General features: G+C 40.8%; 2 protein-coding genes across 2 annotated transcripts in view; one reads left to right on the top strand and one right to left on the bottom strand.

The window, feature by feature from the left end:
• sdr39u1 (short chain dehydrogenase/reductase family 39U, member 1) overlaps positions 1 to 22,010 on the top strand; it is a 185,131-nt gene that overhangs the window by 79,093 nt on the left and 84,028 nt on the right. The window lies entirely within an intron of this gene.
• Positions 10,815 to 22,010, bottom strand: part of nfatc4 (nuclear factor of activated T cells 4) — a 34,794-nt gene continuing 23,598 nt past the window's right edge. The window contains exons 8-15 of the mRNA XM_079569706.1: positions 21,589 to 21,689; positions 21,406 to 21,507; positions 19,119 to 19,306; positions 18,478 to 18,618; positions 16,453 to 16,508; positions 16,115 to 16,241; positions 13,674 to 14,372; positions 10,815 to 11,013 (exon numbers count right to left, since the gene is read on the bottom strand). Coding sequence (XP_079425832.1) covers positions 10,949 to 11,013; positions 13,674 to 14,372; positions 16,115 to 16,241; positions 16,453 to 16,508; positions 18,478 to 18,618; positions 19,119 to 19,306; positions 21,406 to 21,507; positions 21,589 to 21,689 — 1,479 coding nt within the window. The 3' untranslated portion in view covers positions 10,815 to 10,948. The remainder of the gene's footprint in view (positions 11,014 to 13,673; positions 14,373 to 16,114; positions 16,242 to 16,452; positions 16,509 to 18,477; positions 18,619 to 19,118; positions 19,307 to 21,405; positions 21,508 to 21,588; positions 21,690 to 22,010) is intronic.

Consider the following 22,010-nt stretch of genomic DNA (forward strand, 5'->3'; position numbering starts at 1 on the left):
AAAATTTGACAAAAAATCAAAACAAAAATGTGGCAAAAAATGACCAAAATGTAACAAAAAATTGATAAAAAATTGACGAAAAAATTTAAAAAATGTGTCAAAAAAATTACAAAAATGTGATAAATATTCGACAAAAAATTTGACAAAAAAATGACAAAGAAATGTGACAAAAATGTGATAAAAAATTTACGAAAAAATGACAAAAAAGTTACAAAAATGTGTTGAATACCCAACAAAAAAATCTGATGACGTGAAAAGATCCTCTCGGTTCAGGCGGAAGTTAAGAGGTCAAGTTACTGTTTCAGCTCAAATATATTTTTTTTAGAGAATAAATGGATATTGTTTTGTTTTATGGTTCTAGATGACAAATTAGTATAGCTTTTGAAAAAATGTTGTTCAGGCACCAGTATTGTTAACCTCTTATCCGGCCCCCCCTGAATCAAGCCGACTTTCTCCAGTTTGGCTTTGCCCAAACGTAAAGGCTTCTGTGTAAAAAGTGTCAAAATAGTGACGAAAACGACACAAAAAAGTGACAAAAACAACAACTCGGCACCAGCTAAAGAATGTCAAAAACATGCCAGAAAAGCAACAATAACGCGACAAAAAAGTGACATAAAAGAGACACAACCACGCCAACAACGAGACAAAAAAAGTAATTACTGAGGCGTTACACTATAGCTCTCCAGAAGCTTTTAGATTTGGGTAAAGCCAAACGAAGCACTCGGTTAAGGCGGGAGAGGTTAAAGTACAGGAATCGTTTATTTGTTTTTACGGTTCCCAGCCCTCGCTCTTACCCTGAGCCTCTTCTCCGTGAGACGCACCCAGATCAAAAGGCGATCAGGAGGAACAGATGCCTGACCCGCCGCAGCTGCTCCTCTCGACGTGAAGGAGCAGCAGCTCTACTTCGAGCTTGTCCCGGGGCGACCGAGCTCCTCACCCTTTCTCGACCACTCTATCCACAACAAGAAGAGAGAACAAGACCCCGAGACACTCCTCCACAAAGCGGTTTTCACACGAATGTCTTTTATTTTTATCATATAGAGCAGGGGTAGGCAACATGAGGCCTGGGGGCCAAATCCGGCCCTCCAGCACAGAACCTCTGGCCCTCAAGATGATTTTGAGAAACACTAGTACACAAATCAGACAGTACTTTTAACATTATTAGAGTTAAATGGGAGAAAACAAAGGTAGAAATACTGTCAACGCACCCAATTAGGTCAAAACACTGGCATCTGAAGGAAGTACACTGGAAAAAGATTAATCGTTTTAAGGAAGACATGACATAAATCTACTTGAATTAAGAGATTAAATCTAAGGTTTGAGTAGATTTGGTCTGGTCTTAGAGGAGATAAAACCTCTAGTCGTAGTTATTCTCTTAATTCAGATCATTTTGTGTCATTTCAAGTGAAAAACAATTATTTTTCTGATTCCAAGTGGGTTTTATTCTTGTTCCATTGGCGCTATAGCATTTGTATCTTGGATTAGTTCAAACCGACTCAAATTCAACATAGAAGAACTTTAATTCAAGCAATTTTAAGTCATTTCTCTCATTTAAGATGGTCATTTTTCCAGTGTTGTGTTTACTTTGGGCTTAAAAATCAGTGGCTTCGGCCCTCGGTCTGTTTACAATAAAGAAAATCGGCCAAGCTTGCCTACCCCTGATATAGAGTAAGTACTAATTTTATTCCACTGTGAGAATAAAAATCTGGTCCAACAGCTTTTGTTTTTAAAGATGAGGCTGAATGTTCCTGATCACGGGTGCCTGGATCTCGGTAGTGAGCTTTTTTCCATTTGTGAAAGTCCTCTTACATTTGCTGTAATCTGATTTTGTCCACATCCATAATCATGTTTTTATCAGAGTGAGATTTGTTTGGAGCATTTTTAAACATGACCAAAGGCCCGAGACTCTGATTTGTAAACGCTATAAAAAAAAGTCAATTCCAGAGTCTTTCGCAGCAGCTGGAAGCCATTGCAATCCTAATAACACAACTGTAATGAAGTGTGGCGACATTTCCTGTTAAAATTATTACTGAGCTCAACCGCGATCCCATTTGAGGGCGGAGTGTCTGGTTAAAACAAGCAAAAGTATTATTTCACCCCAATTCAATTCCAAGCGTACAGCCAGCTTTTCTATCTTTAAATGTTATCTGTTTAGACGACGTTAGCATCGCGTGCGGGTGAACATCGTCTAAAATGGCTGAGAAGAATGGTCAAAATGGCGGCTTATTTTTTGTTTATTTTGTTGCATTTCTATAGTGTCTTTATGCCAAAAAAAAGATGTAACGAATTGTGCGGATGCAAGATTTCATTTCCCCCAGTGCATCCAGTCTTTGTTAAAAACTTGAAGTGTTTTGTTTGTTTTGTGCTTTGCCTCATGCTCCAAATATGAATAGTGCAAATGTATCCGCTCGCTACAATCGGTGTGTTTGAGAGATTATCGCCTGAAGCTGAAGCACGATCTAAGTATATTTTGTTTTAGCCAAAGCAACACGATACTTTTTCTTTCATTCGTTGTTGAAAAAGCCTCAATAGGTTGCGTTCACATGACAAAAGAGCTCAAAACTGAACTGCAGAGGGCGTAAGTTAATATCTCTGACACACAAGAAATAAAAACTGGCACAAAGTTTAAAGCAATACTTGGTAACTTGTTGACTTTAATCCTTTCCGTAGTCTCTCTGGGGGTAATACAAGTGTTAATGGGATGATTGGTGATCATCTCGCTAAGCATTATGGGATTATTGTAAACTAATGGAGATTTTAAAAGTTAAAATACCGGAGTCAGGGGCGTAGCACCAAATTCTGGGCCCTGGGTACAAACTATCTTGGTCGACCCCCGCTCACATTTTATGTTCTTTAACCACATAGCAGTGACAATTTGACAGTGCAGTTCATTTAATTTCTATTATAACATAAGTATATATAGCCTAAACAGGTGAAAAAAATGGTCGACCTAAAAAAAAAAAGCTTCATAAACAAACACATGGATACTTACTTCATGGTTGGTTGGTTTGTTTTATATTTTTAAAGGGGTGTCAGGGCCCAAAAAATCATCCATCATTATTGTTTGTGCAAAATTCTGTCTAGCAACCATTGTATTTCAGCCCTGTTGTGTTTGATTCTTATAGTATCAATTATGAGGAAATTTAGAAAGCACAATACAGAACGCTTTTTGCAGCACTTTTGACGGCCCCCACCCTGCACTGGGCCCTGGGTCCTCAGTACTCTTTACCCCCCCTCAGCCCGACGCCCATGACTGGAGTTATTGTTAACACTTGAACACCACAGTGTGTGTTAGATGTAAAACGCAACATGCTACGACACCTGCAGTTGCGCTTATGGCCTCTAGGGGCAGGAGTTACTTAGTACTGCTTTAATATCTAATCTCATCACAGGAAAATCAATCATAAGGAAGAAATATTTGAATCAAGAGATTAAATCTACAGTTCTAGTTGGTTTGGTACTTTATTGCTGATGGAATAAGCATTTTTTTGTTTGTTAATTCAGATTATTTTGTGTCATTTTAAGTGGAAATGTAATATTTTGTCTGATTCTAAGTGTTTGTTTTTTGATGGCTCGTTCCATTGACCTTTTTTAAAAATCTTTTCTCAGATTAGTTTAAAGCGACTCAAATTCATCATAAAGTGCCTGAATTCAAGCAGTGTTTCCAGTGATCAAGTTTTGGCAAGATTTTGATCAAAAACTGTATATGGAAACTAAGCTAAATCTGTCATAAAACGAGTTGCCTGTTCATTGACATGCATCGTCCCATTCAAATAAATAATAAAGTGAACGCAACCTATTCCTCAGTTAAAAATACGTCCATTTATACGTAAAATAAAGTGATGTGATCGGGGCGTTGACAAAAATCATTTCCACTTTTCTTGCAAGCTACAATCGGTGTATCTGAAACGATCGTGTAATCTGTTCAAATAAAACATTGTCATTGTAAGTCAAAGCGTGAGAGTTCTTTATGGTGAGTGGGGAACTGGGGGGTCTGTCATTATGGGACGGGTGGAGGAGCGGGTCGAGTGTTTGGGGGATGGATGGTGGCGAAGGATGAAGCCAACATGGACGTATATAAATAGAGCTGAGTGCAGCAGGTGTCGGTGTGTTTATATTGTTTACATTTCACTAAAACACTTGCCTCTGACAAACGGTTTTGATATGGGCAGTATGGAGTTAAAGCTATGTCTGTGCCATAAGGGAAGAAGAAATCCATCGATGAATAACCCGGTCATTCAGGATGTTCAGATCACATCAACTAGACCTGAACAACTGCAGCAGCTCTAGGTAAGACAGGCAGTGAATTTTTGCATTTAAAAATAAGGAAAACAAGAATCTCATTGTCTTAGAACAAAATTACTTATTCCACTGGCAGATTCGCAAGTCAAAATTACTCAAACAAAGTAAGGAACACTTTATTTTACCCTTGACACATTGTACCTAACTAAATTTAGTACAACCATCAGAGCGCAACACGAGGAGGAAAAGCTAGTAACGCTGACCTTAACAAACCTACTACACTCCAACATGGCCGACAGATGGAAGAAGAAGAAGAAGAAGAAGAAGAAGAAGAAGAAGAAGAAGAAGAAGAAGAAGAAGAAGACGAAGAAGAGGAAGAAGAAGAAGAAGAAGAAGAAGAAGAAGAAGGAGGAGGAGGAGCAGGAGGAGGAGGAGAAGGAGAAGAAGAAGAAGAAGAAGAAGAAGAAGAAGAAGAAGAAGAAGAAGGAGGAGAAGGAGAAGGAGGAGGAGGAGGTGAAGGAGAAGAAGAAGAAGAATGTACCTAACCAAATTTAGTGCAATATAATGTGCTCTGTAGCAATGTGCAGAGTGTAATAACTTGTACCTATGGGTTAGATACACAATAGAATAATATGCATTTGTAGTTTGTAGGCACATAATGTAATAAGACAAAGCCCTAACCCCTAAGGGTCTTGTATCTTATTACATAATGAATAAAGGTATAAAGTACTAATACAAGTTATTCCATTGTGTATCTAACCCATAGGTACAAGTTGTTACATATTGTTACAGAGCACATTACATTGTACTAGTTACAGGTACAATGTATCAAGGTGCTCTGCTTTATGACCACGACACTGGGGGCCGCCATTGCTCCGCCATTGCTGTAGTACCTCCATATCGCCGCTAGTTTCCCATTGAAAAGCATTGGAGTTTAGACACCTTAAAAACAACTTTAACGTCTGGTTTAAAATTTTTCAACACATATTCCTCCTGAGATAACACTGGGTTAATCACAATATATGAAACCAGGCTGGTTTTCGTAAGAAGAATTTGAGAAATCTCGTACTTAACGAGGGTCGGACTGTTAGCATTGGAGCAGCGCGAGCTACACGTCATGCAAGGGCGGAGTCTACGGTGAAGATCCCGCCCTTATGTTCTTTTTAGGAACATGCTTCGTCAGAGTTGGGGAGGGGGAGTCTGTCATGAATTCCCCCTCGACCGTGGTCATTATGGTAAACGGGGAGGCGTGAGCAGAAGACGTCAATTATTTTTTACAGTCTATGGGCCGGACTGTAGCCCTATTGTACATGTTTTTAGTGGTAGGAGAAGCCGGAGGAAACCTACACAGACACAGGGAGAACATGCTCCACACAGAAAGGCCCCGTCCGACCTGGGATTGAGCCGGGACCTTCGAGCTGCACCGTGTCGCAAAATCATGCTTGTTCCACTGGTAATCTTATTTCCAGACAGTCCAAACCTTCTCAAAATCTGCTTTCATGCTCTTTTTTAAACCACTTTTTGAGCCTTTTGCCGATGTTAAGAAATCTTTTGAAAGGGAGAGTGGAAAAAAACGTCAAAGTCATGAAAGTGTGGACTAAACCGTGTCATTTCTGCTCTGAATCCTAAATAAATAATGACTGACTGAATAAGCCACACCTCTGTTAGTCAGCCCCAGGGCAGCTATGGCAACAGGTATGATGTAATATGAAAGACATTTTGGAACAGTATCAACTGAACGAACCTCTTGGAAATACGAAAAACTCAGTTGTAAAAATGCGGGTGGTAAAATGAATGAATAATGTTATTGATGAAGTTTTGGCCAAAGTGGATTTTGTGGAAACATTTTAAGGTTCCCAGATCGGAGCCTTTGGAAAAAATGTTACTTTCCGTAGTTGACAGACATTAAAGAGGGAGAGTCGAGTTTTAAAGGGAGACTCAACACCAGATCTGTCCAAGGTACAAAGGTACTACCACCAGGACATTACCACCAGCATCAAAAGTAATTACAATTCAAGCAGTAGAAGCAGTCATAGTACCGGTAATAGTGAGTAAGTGAGTGAGTATGACAGATGCCGATACAGACTGTCCTTGTGTCCTTGAGAATCTCTGGGATGTGCTGGAGGAGGCTTTGGCAGTGGTCGCACTCTCCCATCATCAATACAAGATCTTGGTGAGAAATGAACTCAACACTGGATCTTTTGACATCACAGAGGCTTTTTGAAACAAAGCCACAGTGAATAGTCAGTAGCTGTTGTAATATTCCCAAAATAGCCATAGTAGTTTCCCCAATAGCTGATGTCATGGTCCCTTCTTTTGGAGCTCCCTGATCTTCACGTTGATGAACTGTTTTTCTGTTATCGCACGAGGTATGTTCGATCTGGACTGGACTCTGGAGTCTAAACCTTGGTGTGTCAGTCATTTCGGTTCGTGAAGATACAGTAATAAGGGTTTTCATTGAGTCCTGCGCCCTCTGCTGGATGAAATGTTACAAGTAAGTCAGGTAGAAGATGGAATTACTGTATGTTTGTATGTTTTTGTTTGCAATAAAACTCAATAAAAACACACATCTTTAACCTCTTATGAACCAAGCACATTTTCTCCAGTTCGGTTTTACCCAAATCTCAAAGTTTCTGGACTGGAGAGGAACAGTGTAGGATAAGATAAGATAATCCTTTATTGATCTCACAATGGAGAAATTCACTTGCTCTCAAAAAAAGACAGGAAATGTGCTCAATAAAAAGAATGCAAATAATAAAAAATAAAGTTAAAGCAGACTATAAAAAAATGTCAGTCTTCTGCAGTTCTCCGATGTCTCTGAATGTCTCATTTGAAAGCTAAGGCCCACAAAATTGATGGTAACTTTTTTGTTGCTTTGTCTTCGTGGCGCTTTTGTAAAAAATGTACACGATTTTGCCATGTTTTTGTTGGGTGTTTCGTAGTTTTTTTTGTGTGTTTTTGTTTCCTTTTCCCCATTTTTGTACCTTTTATTCGTTGCTTTTTTGTCACATTTTTGTTGTATTTTCATCCTCGCTTTCGTTGCTATTTTGACACTTTTTTCAAGAAGCGTTTAGATTTGGGTAAAGCCAAACTGGAGAAAATGCGCTTGGTTTAGGTGGGGGTTAAAGGATTCAATTCTGCTTATCTGATAGGTACCAATTTGTTAATGTAAACCAACAGACTCCATCGTGTTCCAAAGTGTGCTATGGTTTGCCACAGGGCTCAGTGCGGGGCCAATGTTATTTATGTTGTACACGCTCCCATCCCGCTTGTGCGTCCTGTGAGGCCACTCTTGTTGTGACATCGGGCTATAAAAAACGACTGATTGACCAGATTGATTTTTTATCCCACCAACAAAATCCTAACCTTTCCTCCAAACAAGGGAATGTGGAGAAATCTGGATATTTTGAAGTAAATTGGACTCAACAGTCAACTTTTCACTAAACTGAAATCCTACTTAATGCTACTTAACCACTTAACTCCCACCTGAACCGAGCACATTTTCTCCAGTTTGGCTTTACCCCAGTCCAAAAGCTTCTGGAAAAAAGCTGTGAAAATGGCAACAAAACTGAGACGAAAACAATGATGGAAATGTGACAAAAAAGTGAGAAAACATTGACAAAAAAGCGACGAAAAATTGATGGAAAAGTGGCAAAAATTTCACAAGAAATTGACAAAAAATTGATGAAAAATGTGATTAAAAAAATTAGAAAAATTTAATTTGTTCAAATCAAATCAAATCAAATCAAATTTATTTATATAGCACATTTAAAACAACTGCTGTTGACCAAAGTGCTTCACAAAAGGCCTACAGTACAGAAACAAATATAATAATAAAAAACAAAACACAATATACAAAACAGCAAAGCACTAACAGCTTAGATTTGGCCAGATATGTGCTAGACAGTGTTAAAAGCTTTTGCATAAAAGTGTGTCTTAAGCAAAGATTTAAATTGGTCAAGTGTCTGTGCAGCTCTGATGTGGAGAGGCAGGTCGTTCCACAGTTTTGGAGCTGCAACAGAGAAAGCCCTGTGCCCTTTAGTCACATACTTGGAGCGAGGAACCTCTAAAAGCAGCAGATCAGCAGATCTCAGAGCCCGAGCAGGGGCGTGACGTACCAGAAGCTCAGACAAATACAGAGGAGCAGCACCATGGAGACATTTAAAGACAACAAGTAAAAGCTTAAACCTTATCCTATAATACACAGGGAGCCAGTTTAGAGCAGCTTGTTGTTTGTTTGACAGAAATGGGACAAAAATGTGACAAAAATGTGATTAAAAAAATGGATGAAAAAATGACAAAAATGTGACAAAAATGAGTTGAACACCCAACAAAAAAATGATGGAAAAAAAAATTGATGACGTGAGGAAAAAGATCCTCTCAGTTCAGGCGGGAGTTAAGAGATTAAACTTTTTTGCATTTTTGTTGAACTTGTGGAGTAAAAAAGTGGAGTTGTGCCATTATTTTGTAAGATATGTAGATTTATTGCCAGCTGGAATCGGATTCAGTGTTTTTTTCATAATATTTAAGGTTTTTAATCACCCATGACATGACGAGTTGATGCGTACCTGTCTGGTCTTTGCGTGTGCCCTCAGTCACGCAAAATGACCAAAGATGTTGTTAGCATTTGGCCTCTCCCAGTATATTCTTATGGCTCCAAACGGGGGTGAAGTTGGAAGTGACCACGCTCTCCCACGGGCACAAAGACCAGGTACGTATCAACTCGTCTAAGCTCAGGTAAGAACATATCTCAGTATGGAAGAACTGTGGTCTGTTCTTTTAAGAGTAACGCATTTTCTATACACAAAGATTATTACTTATAAAATATCTGAAATTCAAACGCTGAGGAGTCCAGATGTAAAAAGTCGGCCATACAATGCAACCAGTGTTGTTTTACCTTACGTGAACTTTTCCAGGTCTAAGTTTCCCTTTGCGGCGCTAGAAGTGGAAAGTACATGTCAGGGACGAGTTATAGCAACAGAAACCTTACAAAAGAACCTTTACGAGCCTCACGCCGGGGCTCCACTGCTGCCTCACCCCCAACCGGAGACCTCAACCTGGCTTCTTTCACTATCTGCGTCCAAACATGTCCATTTATGGCCCCGCCGCGCCATACGTGCGGCCGTAAACCTGTCAGGAGCGAGCATAAGGTGGGTTTAGCGTCTTTAGTTTTCACTTTGGTGCTTTTAAACGCTCGTCTATCACAGGGAAAGAGAAGCCATCGAGGTTTTAAAGAAGTCGAATAGCGACGAGAGGAGTGGTCAGACTTTTCCACCTAAAAGGGGCAGATTAAAAAGTGCTGAAATACTGTTGTAACAAAACTGGATGTTTCTGTGCAAGCAAAGTAGCATGTGCTGTTTATAAGGGAACTTTTCATCACAGAAGTTAAAGTGAATAGTCTTTTAATCCAGGGGTAGGCAACGTCAGGCCCGAGGGACAAATTCGGCCCTTCAGCACAGAACCTCTGGCCCTCAAGATGATTTTGAGAAACATTATCACACAAATCAGAGAGTACTTTTAACATTGAGTTAACCCCTTAACTCCCACCTGAACCGAGCACATTTTCTCCAGTTTGGCTTTACCCCAGTCCAAAAGCTTCTGGAAAAAAGCTGTGAAAATAGCAACAAAACTGAGACGAAAACAATGATGGAAATGTGACGAAAAAGTGACGAAAAATGTCTAGAAAAAGTGGCAAAAATGTCACAAAAATGTCACAAGAAAATGACGAACAAGTGACTAAAATGTGACCAAAAATTTGATAAAAATTGGACCAAAAAAGATCCTCTCGGTTCAGGCGGGAGTTAAGAGGTTAAAGGGACTATACAGAGTTTAAAAATGGCAAAATTATCTAATTTCCTCCCCCTTAATGTGCCAACAATGTCCTAATGTGTAGAATGAGCTCAGACCTGTTCACCACAACTGCCTCTAAAATCCTGCACTGTCACTCAAAAAAGTGTCACTTCGGGTCCGAATTGCCGTCATGCACAAGCTTAATATAGAAGGTGCAGTTACATGTATGACCTGAGGTGGCAGCAGTGAGTATAAAATGGTTAACTTGCATCTAGCCCCTTTAAATGGGAGAAAAAAAAGGTTGAAATACTGTCAATACACCCAATTAGGACATATACAGTATTATGTACAACACTGGCATTTGAATAAATGAGAATAAAGAATAATCGTTTTAAGGAAGAAATGACGAATCTACTTGAATTAAGAAATTAAATCTAAGGTTTGAGTTGATTTGGTCTTTTAGATTTGGAGAATTTGGAGAAGAGGAGAAAACATGTTCAGGTGGGAGTTAAGAGGTTAATGTAAGGTTGGAAAGAACAACTTCCGAAAAAAGTATTTTTCGTATTCTTTTAAGATTTTAAGACAAGGCAATTTGGCTTTTGGATTTGACCCAATCTTAAATTCAGCTGGGGATCGATGGGGGAAACAGGTGCAGAAAGGCTGGCACAATCTGAAAATAATAAAACTAGCGAGACTGACACCGCGGTTAAATCAATATTCCAAGCTTTTCCACAATCTCGGAGAGAACAACACCAGACCAAGCACTTTAATACATAATTTATTTCCCAAATGTGTCAAAAATACTTAAAAAACATTTTCTAGGTGGTCTTTACGGACGTTTTTTTTTGTTTGTTTTTTAACAGACCCAATCAAAACCTGTTTAGCCCATTACAGTCCCGTGTGAGTCCATGAAGGTTCAGTTCTGCTGGTGGTCCATGTGTGAGTGGTACGAGTGCAGGTCCTCCCCGATCAGCTCCGTCACTGCGGAGGAAAAACTGTCCGTCAATAAGAAAACATTAGACATACTGTAATACTGATACTCGCTGTGACGAAAACGATTCAAACTAATGTGTAACGTGAGGATGATAATTCAGCTTCAAGTCCAGAATTGTAGTAGATTTCGGGAGATTATCCTTAGACATACGCTGTTGTTCTAAACTAGTGGTTCTCAAAGTGGGGTCCGGGTCCTGTTGGGGGACGGCTTATCAAGTAGTACAAAAAAAAATAGTTTGGGAGGAAATTTGGATAATTTTTTTTGGGGACGTGAAAGTCAACGCTTTAACTCACAAAGACAGAGACGAGACATCATTACAAGTTACTAATGTTAAGCTTTTCACATAGATTCATGAAATAGTTGTCTGTTTGTTAGTGAGATGTGAGCAAATTCTTTATTACACTGTTCCAAAAGTGTAATTATCCCAATTAGATTAATCAATTTAGCAGCACGAGTTAAAATGTACTCCTCTAAATGAGTGGTTCTCAACTGCGAAATCACCCTGATGACAAGCCACGACCCGAATATGACTTGATTAAGCATTTAAAAAAAAACTGAAACCATGATAAAAAACAACCAGTCATTGTAACAGACTCAAGTAGTGATTCTGCGCTTGAATTATTATCATCCCTGGAAGGATCTTTGGAATGTATTTCTTTATATCGTGATTTTCAAGCAGAGGTGGGTAGAGTCCGAGCAGCTAAATGTTTTACTCAAGTAAGATTAAGTAAGGATTAAACAACTCAGAGCCGTGCATTAGACGGTTATAATGCACGACGCGGAGTGCATTATAACCGTCTAATGCACGGCTCTGAGTTGTTTAATCCTTACTTATAATGTTACTCTAGTACCAGTAAAAAGTTAGCCTGGCTAACTTCAAACTAAAATCACAAGTGATATTTAGTCTGGGGACCCATTCATTTTCTCGTAGGAGAGGTGTGGTTTACGATCGTCCATAGTCGTTTATTGGGCTGAACGTCTATCATGCGTCTGCGCGGAGCCACAGCCAATCGTATCATCGTACCCGCTGACGTGTGACGTACCCGCTGTAAACTTTCGAGCTAAACTATTTAGAACACGGCCTAAAGCTTGATCAAAAGATGGCGTCGCTGCTGTCATGTTGGATCCGTAAATAAACTTAAAGAGGAGGTCTTATGCTTTTTCCAATCACATAGCACCAGTCTATATCACACTACAATGATGATGAAACCTTCTGTTGGTCTGTAAATGCAGTAAATTAGAATAACTGCCTTGTATAAAATTGCTCTCTCAAAATGGCTGTAGTGAATGTCTTGAAATAGGCCTCTGTCTCTTTAAGAACCTCTGAGCCTTTCCGACACGCCCCCTCCACACGCTGTCTGTGGCATCAGTGGGGAGGGGGTTCTGCTGAGGAGCAGTGGTTGGTTACTCGGCTGGTGACGAAAGCTCGGAGGCGTCTCCAGGAGGTGGGGGCGTTCCTAGGAGGACTCAGACAAACCTATCCCTAAAATGGCCGCCATCAGAGTTTTTACAGATTACTCAAAAATACGTGAATGTGCCAAGGCAACACTTCAGGCATGTTTTTAATGAGGGAATGACATAATAACATGATGTAAAGCTCGAAAAAGTCGATTTTGCATAATACCCCCCCTTTAATTTTTTTTTTATCCCTAAACACAAGCTTCCGTATGTCGAATAGCTCGTCATCATCTTGCCGTCGCTCCTCGTTCTGTGATTGGTCCCAAATCCATGCGAAAATTTCGGCCTTGGTCCCCAGGCTGCTGTGCAGTTCAATACGATTGGAGCGCACACAGTTAGCCAGGCTAGTAAAAAGTAGCGACCCAAATAAATACTGAAGTATAAGTAAAAAAGTACTGTTTGAGTGAGTCTGATTGATGTTTCAGTTGTGACATAATGAGAAACAAAGCGATCCTGTGAAAATCCTAATATTTCCACAGAAAATAGCATAAAAATCTATTCAATATATTTCTTAAGAAAAAGGGCCACAAAACACAAACTACTTGTATTATGTTACAACTTAAAAATGTACTCACAGTGGCACAAGTAACTTTTATTAGTAAGTAAGAGTAAAGACACTTCATCACAATATTACTCTCAATTATATAACTACTTTAATAGAGATCGGGTATGTGATGTCATATCGCTAAGCATTATGGGATTAGCAGCAATTGTAAACTAATGGAGATTTTAAAAGTTAAAATACTGGATATATTGTTCACATTAAAACACTTGGACACCACAGTGAGTTAGATGTTTTTACCAGCAGTAACTCAGCAGCTAACGGAGTTGTTCCACGGCTATTTTCTCCACTTTTTATACTGTTTTTATCCAATGTTAGTCTATGGAAAATGTATGGTAACAGCTGCAAAGATGGCGGATCTCCATGGTAACTGAGGATTTTCCCGAACTCTATAAGTACAGTCTCTTCAAAAAGTTACTCATGTACTTGTACTTGTATAACTTTAACTAAGTACGACCTGTCTCCCTGCAAATTGTGAAACATGCCCATAAACTTGTTGAGCTCGAGCTTGAGCTTTAGCCTTTGGATTTTCCCGCCTGTTTAGGAACATGCTCTGTAGCGTTATTAAAATAAAGTGAAAATAAAATTGTGAAGAAAACCGCTCTATTATCTGTGGCTCACACTCACCTTCTTCAAACGTGATGTGCTGCATTGAGCTGCTGAACTCTAGGGGGCAGTCCAGGCCCTTGCCTTCCCTGTCCTCCCTGTCCGCCCCGTGCCTCCCCTGCACCTCCCACCCTTCAAACTGCGAGTACGGCACCGGGCACATCTCCTGGTAGTGCCCGCCGGACAGATTCGACAGCAGCGGAGGGGGCGAGGGGCACACCTCCTGGGCGTAACCCGAGTGAAACTGCGGGTACGGGGACGTGGGCATGGGGGGCAGGGGCGAGCTGGAGATGGGGCTGCTCGCGGGGAAGGGGCTCAGGGAGGAGGAGTGAGAGGGCGACGGGGAGGAGGACAGGTAGGGAGAGTCCAGCCAGGGCGACGGCGACGGGGGCTGGGGGCACCGCGGGTACAGCGGGGGCAGCAGCTCGGTGAACCCCAGCTCCAGGTTCTCGAAGCTGGGCTGGCGTTCGGACAGCGGCCCCCTGGTGTCCTCCACCGGGATCGCTTCGGGTTTGGAGGAGGGGTAGGAGGAGTCGTCCGGGTAGAGCATGGAGGGGCAGGGAGGGGAGTAGGCGGAGGGGTACAGGGGAAAGTGGAAGCCCAGGGAGCGGTCTTCGTTGGTGGGGTCGTGGTGGAGGTGGTTGACTGCGGGTGGAGGGAGAGAGTTCAGCGGAAGGACAGAGGGGCGGGGCAGAAGAGGGTCGTCTTCTTTGAACATGACTGAAGAGGACAGAGAGAAAAAAAGAGAATAATTAATTGTTCCTTCTTCTTCCAGCAACAGTCTAAGTATGCTGTTTTTGGGGGGGGGTTGGGCACCTTTAACTTTGATTACAGCACATATTTGCTGTGGTAGTGTGTTTGACTGAATGCAGTTCAAATTGTACGGAGGAGAAGGGCGGGGATTCAATCCAGCAAACTGTCAGAGCTGGGACTTGAACCTGCGAGACTTCAACTGTTCAGCTCTTCCCTCTTAAAGGAACAGGCCACAGTTCTTCCATGTTCTGACCTGAGCTTAGACGAGTTGATACGTACCTGTCTGGTCTTTGTGCCCCTGGAAGAGCTGATTATTATGATTATTAGCCCAAAGTGAAGCACGACACTGGAAAAATGACCATCTTAAATGAGATAAATGACTTAAAATGGCTTGAATTAATAAAATTTTATGTTGAATTTGAGTCGGTTTGAACTAATCCAAGATACAAATGCCAATGGAACAAGAATAAAACCCACTTGAAATCAGACAAATAATTGTTTTTCCCTTGAAATGGCACACAATTATCTGAATTAAGAGAATAACAACGGCTAGAGGTTTTATCTCATCTAAGACCAGACCAAATCAACTCAAACCTTAGATTTAATCTCTTAATTCAAGTAGCTTTATGTCATTTTTCCTTAAAACGATAACTCTTTTTCCAGTGCACTTCCTTCAAATGCCAGTGTTGTACATAATATATGACCTAATTGGGTTTATTGACAGTATTTCTACCTTTTTTTCCTCCCATTTAACTCTAATAATGTTAAAAGTACTCTGTGATTTGTGTAATAATGTTTCTCAAAATCATCTTGAGGGCCAGAGGTTCTGTGCTGAAGGGCCGGATTTGGCCCTCGGGCCTGACATTGCCTACCCCTGAGCTATAGGAGTATGCTGGGAGAGGCCAAATGCTAACAACATCTTTGGTCTTTGTGCGTGACTGAGTGCACGCACAAAGACCAGACGGGTACGTATCAACTCGTCTAAGCTCAGGTAAGAACAGATCTCAGTATGGAAAATATCTGCTTTTTTAACCTCTTACCCCCCGCCTTAACCGAGTGCATTGCCTCCAGTTCGGCTTTACCCAAATCCCCAAACTTCTCAACTGAAGAGCAACAGTGTAATGCCTCATTTGAAAGAAAGCTGGTTTTGTCACGTTTTTGTCTCTTTTTATGTAACGTTTTTGTTGTGTTTTTATAGTTTTTTTGTTGTTGCTTTTTTGCCATGTTTTTGTTGCTCTTATGTCACTTTCTTGTTGAGGTATTGTTGTTTTTCTGACACGTTTTTGTCGCTCTTTTGTGGCTTCTTTTGTTACTCTTTTGTTGTGTTTTCGTCACTTTTTAAATTTTGTTATTCTTGCTTTTTCCGGCATGTTTTTGTTTGTCTTTTGTCACATTTTTGCTGCATTTTCATCCTCGTTTTTGTTGTTATTTTGATGCTTTTTTGAAGAAGCTTTCAGATTTGGGTAATGCCAAACTGGGTAAAGTCTGCTCTGTTCAAGTGGGGGTTAAAAAGGTTAAAATATATTTGCACCTTTTATATAGTTCTTTCTGGCACAAGCATTTCCCTTGTAATTAAATAGATAAAATTCTATCTAATCTTCTTGTTTTTAGCAGCTAAAGTAAGATGGTGGGGATACAGTTTGCAGTTTGTCTAAAGTTAAGCTCAATGACAAACTCTGCGTGGTTTCCTATTTAAACCTTGTACTTACCGGGCAGATATTTGAAGGCTTGAGTGCTGCTCCTTTTCCTCTTCCCGTTCGACACGTACAGACTGACGCAGACCGGGCGATTCACGGAGAGGTCGCTGTAGGCCGGCACTCGGACGCACAACAGGCACTGGGCAGGAAATAATGCATTTGATAAAAAAATTAAAAAAAACTTTCATCTCTGATAAAACTTGTTGTGCATAACTTTGTGTCGTAGTTTGGAGACTTCCTGGCCCTAAGAAATAACTTAAATACCAGTCTTTGTTCATAAAGTATAAAGCATTTCTTAAGAAGGGGTTGCAAGTGGAAGGCCTCGTACATGTACAATGTTTTGGCTTTACCTCGCTGCTGTTGTCACGGTCAACATGGGCCTCTTCTTCCCACTGCACCTTTCCATCTGAAAAAAAGACTTGATTTAGTTCCACGCCGGTTTATTTAAGTGTAAGTGTATTGGATGAAGGGTTTCCGCTAGCCGGCTGTAGTTGTCTTTTGTCCAGTTTGAAAAGAAAATGGCCGGTAAAAAAAATTTCCATCGGCCAAATTGGCTGACAGTAAAAAACATATGGATAGAATATAGAGAAATATATTAAATACAACATTTAATATATTTATTAAATGTTGCACACAGTGCGTGTTGGTCTCCGCCAGGGCTGTCCTTTGTCACCGGTTCTGTTCATTACTTTTATGGACAGAATTTCTAGGCGCAGCCAGGGGCCGGAGGGTGTCTGGTTTGGGAGCCACAGAGTCTCATCTCTGCTGTTTGCAGATGATGTTGTTCTGATGGCTTCAACGAACCAGGACCTTCAGCTGCTCTGGGGCGGTTTGCAGCCGAGTGTGTAGCGGCCGGGATGAGGATCAGCACCTCCAAATCTGAGGCCATGGTTCTCCACCGGAAAAAGGTGGCTTCCCCTCTACAGGTCGGTGGGGAGTCCTTGCCTCAAGTGGAGGAGTTCAAGTATCTCGGGGTCTTGTTCACGAGTGGGGGACGGATGGAGCGTGAGATCGATAGACGGATCGGTGCGGCGTCAGCAGTGATGCGGTCGCTGTATCGGTCTGTCGTGGTGAAGAGGGAGCTGAGTCGGGGCAAAGCTCTCGATTTACCGATCGATCTACGTTCCCACCCTCACCTATGGTCATGAGATTTGGGTCATGACCGAAAGGACAAGGTCGCGAATACAAGCGGCCGAAATGAGTTTCCTTCGCAGGGTGTCTGGGCGCACCCTCCGAGATCAGGTGAGGAGCTCAGTTACCCGGGAGGAGCTCGGAGTAGAGTCGCTGCTCCTCCACGTCGAAAGGAGCAGCTGAGGTGGCTCAGGCATCTGTTTCGGATGCCTCCTGGTCGCCTCCCGCGGGAGGTGTTCCAGGCATGTCCTAGTGGGACAAGGCCTCGTGGAAGACCCAGGACACGGTGGTGGGACTATGTCTCCGAGCTGGCCTGGTGTCGCCTCGGGGTCCCCCCAGAACAGCTGGAGGAGGTGTGTGTGGATCGGGAAGTTTGGGCATCTCTGCTGAGACTGCTGCCCCCGCGACCCGGCCCCGGATAAAGCGGAAGAAAATGGATGGATGGATGGACATTTCCAAAAAGGAGTGAGGAGAAGTTATTTAACTTAGTTATTTTATTATTTAACCCCACCCCCTATTCCAAAAAACAGTTGACAACATCAATTTCCTGTTCCTATATAGTTTCTCAGAACTCAAAAGAAAATAACTAAATGAAGCCACGTTAAAGCGCGGAAGGGCCTCCTACAGTCCAGCCCTCAATGTGCAGCTGATGTGATCAGATCTGGACAGCGTTGGGTCATAGATATCGGCTACTTTCTGTCTGGGCCTCTTAACTCCCGCCTGAACCGAGAGGATCTTTTTCCTCACGTCATCATCATTTTTTTGTTGGGTGTTCAACTAATTTTTGTAACTTTTTTGTCATATTTTTGTCCATTTTTTGTAATTTTTTTTGTCACATTTTTGCCAAATTTTTATCACATTTTTGTCATTTTTTGTCATCTTTTTGTCACATTTCCATCATTGTTTTCGTCTCAGTTTTGTCGCCATTTTCACACCTTTTTTCCAGAAGCTTTTGGACTGGGGTAAAGCCAAACTGGAGAAAATGTGCTCGGTTCAGGTGGGAGTTAAGGGGTTAAAGCGAAGATGAGAACGTCCGCGTGACACCTGCCGCTCTCCATCGTCTCCATGCGCACAACTTTATGTTTGGATTGAGCTGTTGTTGCATTTTTCTCACGTCATTCTTTCATTAGGAACAGCCGTGTTTTTGAACCCACTAAAGCACTCGTGTAACACATTGATAATAAGGCATGTTCATTATGTATAAAAAATGAGTCTCACGGAACGTCTGACTGTTTGTCACAGACCTGTCCCTCGCTCCATGAAGACCACCCTGGAGATGGGCAGGAAGTTGTTCCCGCTCAGCAGCAGCTCGTCTCCTCCCTCGGCCGAGCACGACGTGAGGCTGACGGACTCGATCACCGGCAGCTCCTGAGCCGAGCGCTGGGCTGCGGACAGAGAGAAGAGAGGGCTTCTCAAAATCAGGAAAATGTGCTTCCGTTTCAAGTGACTCTCATGAATGAAGATTTGCTTTGGTCAGTCAAGTGTACTTTTGGACTTCCTAGCTTTAGTATTTCACATTTTATAACTTTAAACAGTTTCAGTGTGGCAATAAAACGCATTAAAGTTGATTCCAATAAGCCATGCAACGATATTTCATGGACAACAATGACATTTTACACAAAGCATATGGTACAAAACACATTCATTTGCATGTTTAGCTAAAATTATCAGCTTCTCTTTATCAATTTTTACTGAAAACTGTCCTGTTTTAACCAATCAACCTTTTGAAATATAAAAAAATATACTCTAAAAGGGGAATGGCTATAATATGAAAGAACAAATGCTTAGATTTGTTGCATTAATGGCAATAAAAATAAAATTTCAGGACAATAAAATGGTGTGTAAAAGCTTTTGATTGGACTTTCTGCTCCGTTCATGCACTCACAGCACTCTATGGGCAGCGAGGCGACCTGCAGGGCCAGCACTCGTCCCGGAGGTCCCACAGGGGGCGCTAGAGGGAGGTGCGTCCGAAACACCAGCCGCACTCTGGTGTTCTTCCTCCCGACGTCGGTCTCTCCTTTTCTCAGCTCGATGTCAGAGTTTCTCAACTTCAGGATCCCGGCGCAGTCGATACTGACGAGAGAGATTATTCACACACTCAATCTTTTTTTTCAATCGACTCAGTAAAAATGTGATGTTAACTCATCAAGACGTGTCAGATTAAATACTCTAACGGCTTTTCATTAAGATATGCATAAGAAAATAACCTTATGCTTAAATATATTTAGTTATGTTATAGTATATATTAGAATTACGCTTAATTACAAGTATGATTAAACCAAAGGCCAGCAGAGAATGCTGTTTTCCTTCTTTTGTAAAGCTACAAATATATCTGGCAAGAACAGGCTAATCAGCACAGGGAAGAGATTTGGCCACAAACAGGATCAGATGATTTGATTAAGGTGTCTGGAGTTTAAAACAGAGGAACTTCCTGGAAATCTGGGTTTTGACGGCGTTTTGTGCAGGGAAGAAGGAGGTGGAATGAATGTGCAGGATTATAGAAGGTAAAGGTCTACAGAGTAAAGATTTATTTATGTGCACATGTATTGTATGTAATATGTAATAAGCTTTTATTTTTAACATACAGAAAAGAAAGTTAAAAAAACATCAAAGTTTTAGCTTCAGTCGAAAGTTGAAAACGATTTGTAACTGTGGTGAAACTAAACTATTTCGTGACAAACTCTAAATGTTTATGGAAAAAGATGTAAAGTATGAAACGCTAATGTAAAGAAATGTGCTAATGTAATGGTCTAGTAATAACTGTTGGTAATGAAGAATATTGGGGAAAACTTTATTTTACACTATCGTTGATACATTGTACCCGACTAAATGTAGTACAATGTAATGTGCTTTGAAACAATGTGTAATAACTTGTAGATACACAGTGAAATAATATGCATTTGTAGGTACATAATGTAATAAGACATAATTCTAACTCTAACCCTAACCTTAAAGGGATATTTCAGGTTTTTAGTCATAGGGCCTCATTTCCTAGTTATCCAGAGTGTTGCTGGTACCTGGAGATATTTTTGTTGTAATTCATGCAGTTCTTATGTTTGAAGAGTTTCGTGGCGCTAGGCTAGTGCTAGGCTAGCGCATTTCTATCAACACAGACATTTATATGGTTAGTCTGGTGTTATAAGTGATTTGCCTCAGGTGCTCTGTGGAGCGGGTCAGACTGTTTTTAATGCAGGTTAGCTGATACCATAGAAATGCGCTAGCCTTGCACTAGCCTAGCGCCACGAAACTCTTCAAATATAAGAACTGTGTGAATTACAAAAAAAATATCTCCAGAAATCAGCAACACTCTGGATAACTAGGAAATGAGGCCCTATGTCAAAAATCATGAAATATCCCTTTAAGCCCTAACCCTAAGTGTCATTATGTACTTACAAAGTACTAATACAAGTTATTCCATTGTGTACGTACTACATACGTACAAGTTATTACAGATTGTTACAGAGCACATTACATTGTACTAAATCTAGTTCGGTACAATGTATCAAGGTACTGTAAAATAAAGTGATACAGAATATGGTAGTAACCATGTGTTCTTGCCTCGCCGTTGGATAATGACAATGTACAGCTTCATTAACCTCTTAACTCCCGCCTGAACCGAGAGGATCTTTTTCCTCATGTCAGATTTTTTTTTCCCATCATTTTTTTGTTGGGTATTCAACTCATTTTTGTAAATTTTTTGTAATTTTTTTGTTATTTTTTGTCACATTTCTGTCATTTTTTGGTCAAATTTTTATCTCATTTTTGTCCTTTTTTTGTCACATTTTTGTCATTTTTTGGTCACATTTTTATCTCATTTTTGTCCTTTTTTTGTCACATTTTTTGTCATTTTTTGGTCACATTTTTGTCATTTTTTTGTCCATTTCTTGTGACATTTTTGTGACATTTTTCCCACTTTTTCATACATTTTTTGTCACTTTTTTGTCAATGTTTTCTCACTTTTTTGTCACATTTCCATAATTTTTATCGTCTCAGTTTTGTTGCTATTTTTACAGCTTTTTTCCAGAAGCTTTTGGACTGGGGTAAAGCCAAACTGGAGAAAATGTCCTCGGTTCAGGTGGGAGTCAAGGGGTTAAACGTCATTTAACCATCAGTTCAGGTCGTAGAAACGAGTGCATGTAGAAGTCATTGTGTGCAGTCAGTGTCATCCTCACAGCGCAGTCATGTTGTTCTCTGGCGTGAGGGGAATGTCCAGCAGCTTCGTCCCGGCCTGAACGCTCTCATGGGACGCCGTGCCCACCATCTTCCCCGTCACCCTGCGGACAGGACAAAGACATCACCAGTTTATCGCCTACCCGTTACATCGTCGTCGTGCGGGGACTTCTCTACGTCCGTACCTGTGTATTTGGTAAAACGGGTGAGGCCTGATGGTTCTGTCGTCGGCCGTTCCCACAAAAACCTGCAGAGACAGAGGCTTCCTCTCCGAGTACCCCGACAACTGCAACAGAAAACATCAACTGAAGAGTCATGAGCCATTTTACTTATATGAAAACAGACATGTCATGTAAAATTATTATTTTCTGAGCATTCAACACAGTTATAAAAATATGTGGTATTTTGCTTTATTCAGGCAGTTCTCTTCAATAGATTTTTTTCTACTGCTGTAATGATTTGATTTGTATTTCATCATGGATTTGTCAGAATGCCAAAAAGTATGTGAAGTATGCAAATATAATGCTTTGTTGTATTCGCAATGCCACAAATGCAAAAGTATCCAAAAGTATGATACATGTTAATTTACAATCATTTGATGAATTAA

This window comes from Gobius niger (genome assembly GCF_951799975.1).
Source record: "Gobius niger genome assembly, chromosome: 13".
NCBI lineage: Eukaryota > Metazoa > Chordata > Actinopteri > Gobiiformes > Gobiidae > Gobius > Gobius niger.